Source organism: Myotis lucifugus, unplaced genomic scaffold (assembly GCF_000147115.1).
Source record: "Myotis lucifugus unplaced genomic scaffold, Myoluc2.0 scaffold_101, whole genome shotgun sequence".
In the NCBI taxonomy this organism is placed as follows: Eukaryota; Metazoa; Chordata; class Mammalia; order Chiroptera; family Vespertilionidae; genus Myotis; species Myotis lucifugus.
The window spans coordinates 30345-31300 of NW_005871149.1; the positions used below are offsets into that span (position 1 = coordinate 30345).

Below are 956 nucleotides of genomic sequence, written 5' to 3' on the forward strand. Positions count from 1 at the left end.
ATCCTGCCCCTCCCCGCAGGCCGACAGCGTCTGGATGGAGATTCCTGATGACGACGACCTGCCCACGGCCGGGGACCTGGAGGACTGGATTGAGGACGTGCTTTCTGGAAAGATAAACACCGAGGAAGACGACAAGGAAGATGATGATGATGACGATGACGACGACGACGATGGCGACAGTGATAATTCTGATGAGGAGGAGAATGATGACAGTGACGATGATGATGACTAGCTCCGGCTCCACCTGGTTTTGATGAAAACAGAATCCCGGCTCCCCCCTTCCACACGGCCAGCACCAGGTGGCAGCCAGCAGCCCCGGCCACGCCCAGCCACTCCTCTCCCGGCATCTCTTCCCACCCCTTCCCATCAGGAGCTGTACCATTCAGCACATGCACATGCCTTTCTAAATCCAGTCGCCCCGCTCGGCAAGGACAGGGGGGAACCGTTCCCCTGTGGATGGTCCTGACCGTCACGGGAAAGCTCTGCTCTCTGTCCGGCCATCCGTGGCCATGACAGCGCTGGACTCTGGGTGGTCCAGGGAGAGCCCTCCCCTGACACCGATACTCAAGTTTACTTGTGTCCTCTGACTCCGACAGGGACAGAATGGACAGCTTGCTAATTCGCCAACACGCAGCGGCCGTATCATCATCAGAGCCCGGGGAAGACACATAATTAATCCTGTGGCCCGTGCCTGGCACATCGGTGAGACCCTCGTAGGGGAGGCTCAGCCTTGGAGACAGGCTTATGAGGCAGCTTCTCTTGGCTCTATGAAGCTTATTCTTCAAGTGAAGGTCAGACCATGATGAGCGCTGATCGAGCTTTGGATGGCCATCGGAGCCTTGTCAGCGCATGTGGATGGAAGTCAGATCCTTAAGTATGACGGCACTAGGAAGGAGGTACCGTGTCTCTGAACTACTAGCAAGGTTCTCTCCTGGGGTCGCATGTCTTGCGGCGAA

At 57.1% G+C, this 956-nt stretch overlaps 1 protein-coding gene across 1 annotated transcript in view; it reads left to right on the forward strand.

Moving 5' to 3' along the window:
- The window catches only part of LOC102442781 (calsequestrin-2), a gene marked incomplete at its 5' end in the record, with an annotated part of 26711 nt that extends 25908 nt beyond the window's left edge, over positions 1–803 (forward strand). Inside the window, one exon of the mRNA XM_023757011.1 lies at positions 20–803. Within this exon, the coding sequence (XP_023612779.1) occupies positions 20–232 (213 nt within the window). The remainder of the gene's footprint in view (positions 1–19) is intronic.
- Between the last annotated feature and the right edge of the window lie 153 nt (positions 804–956).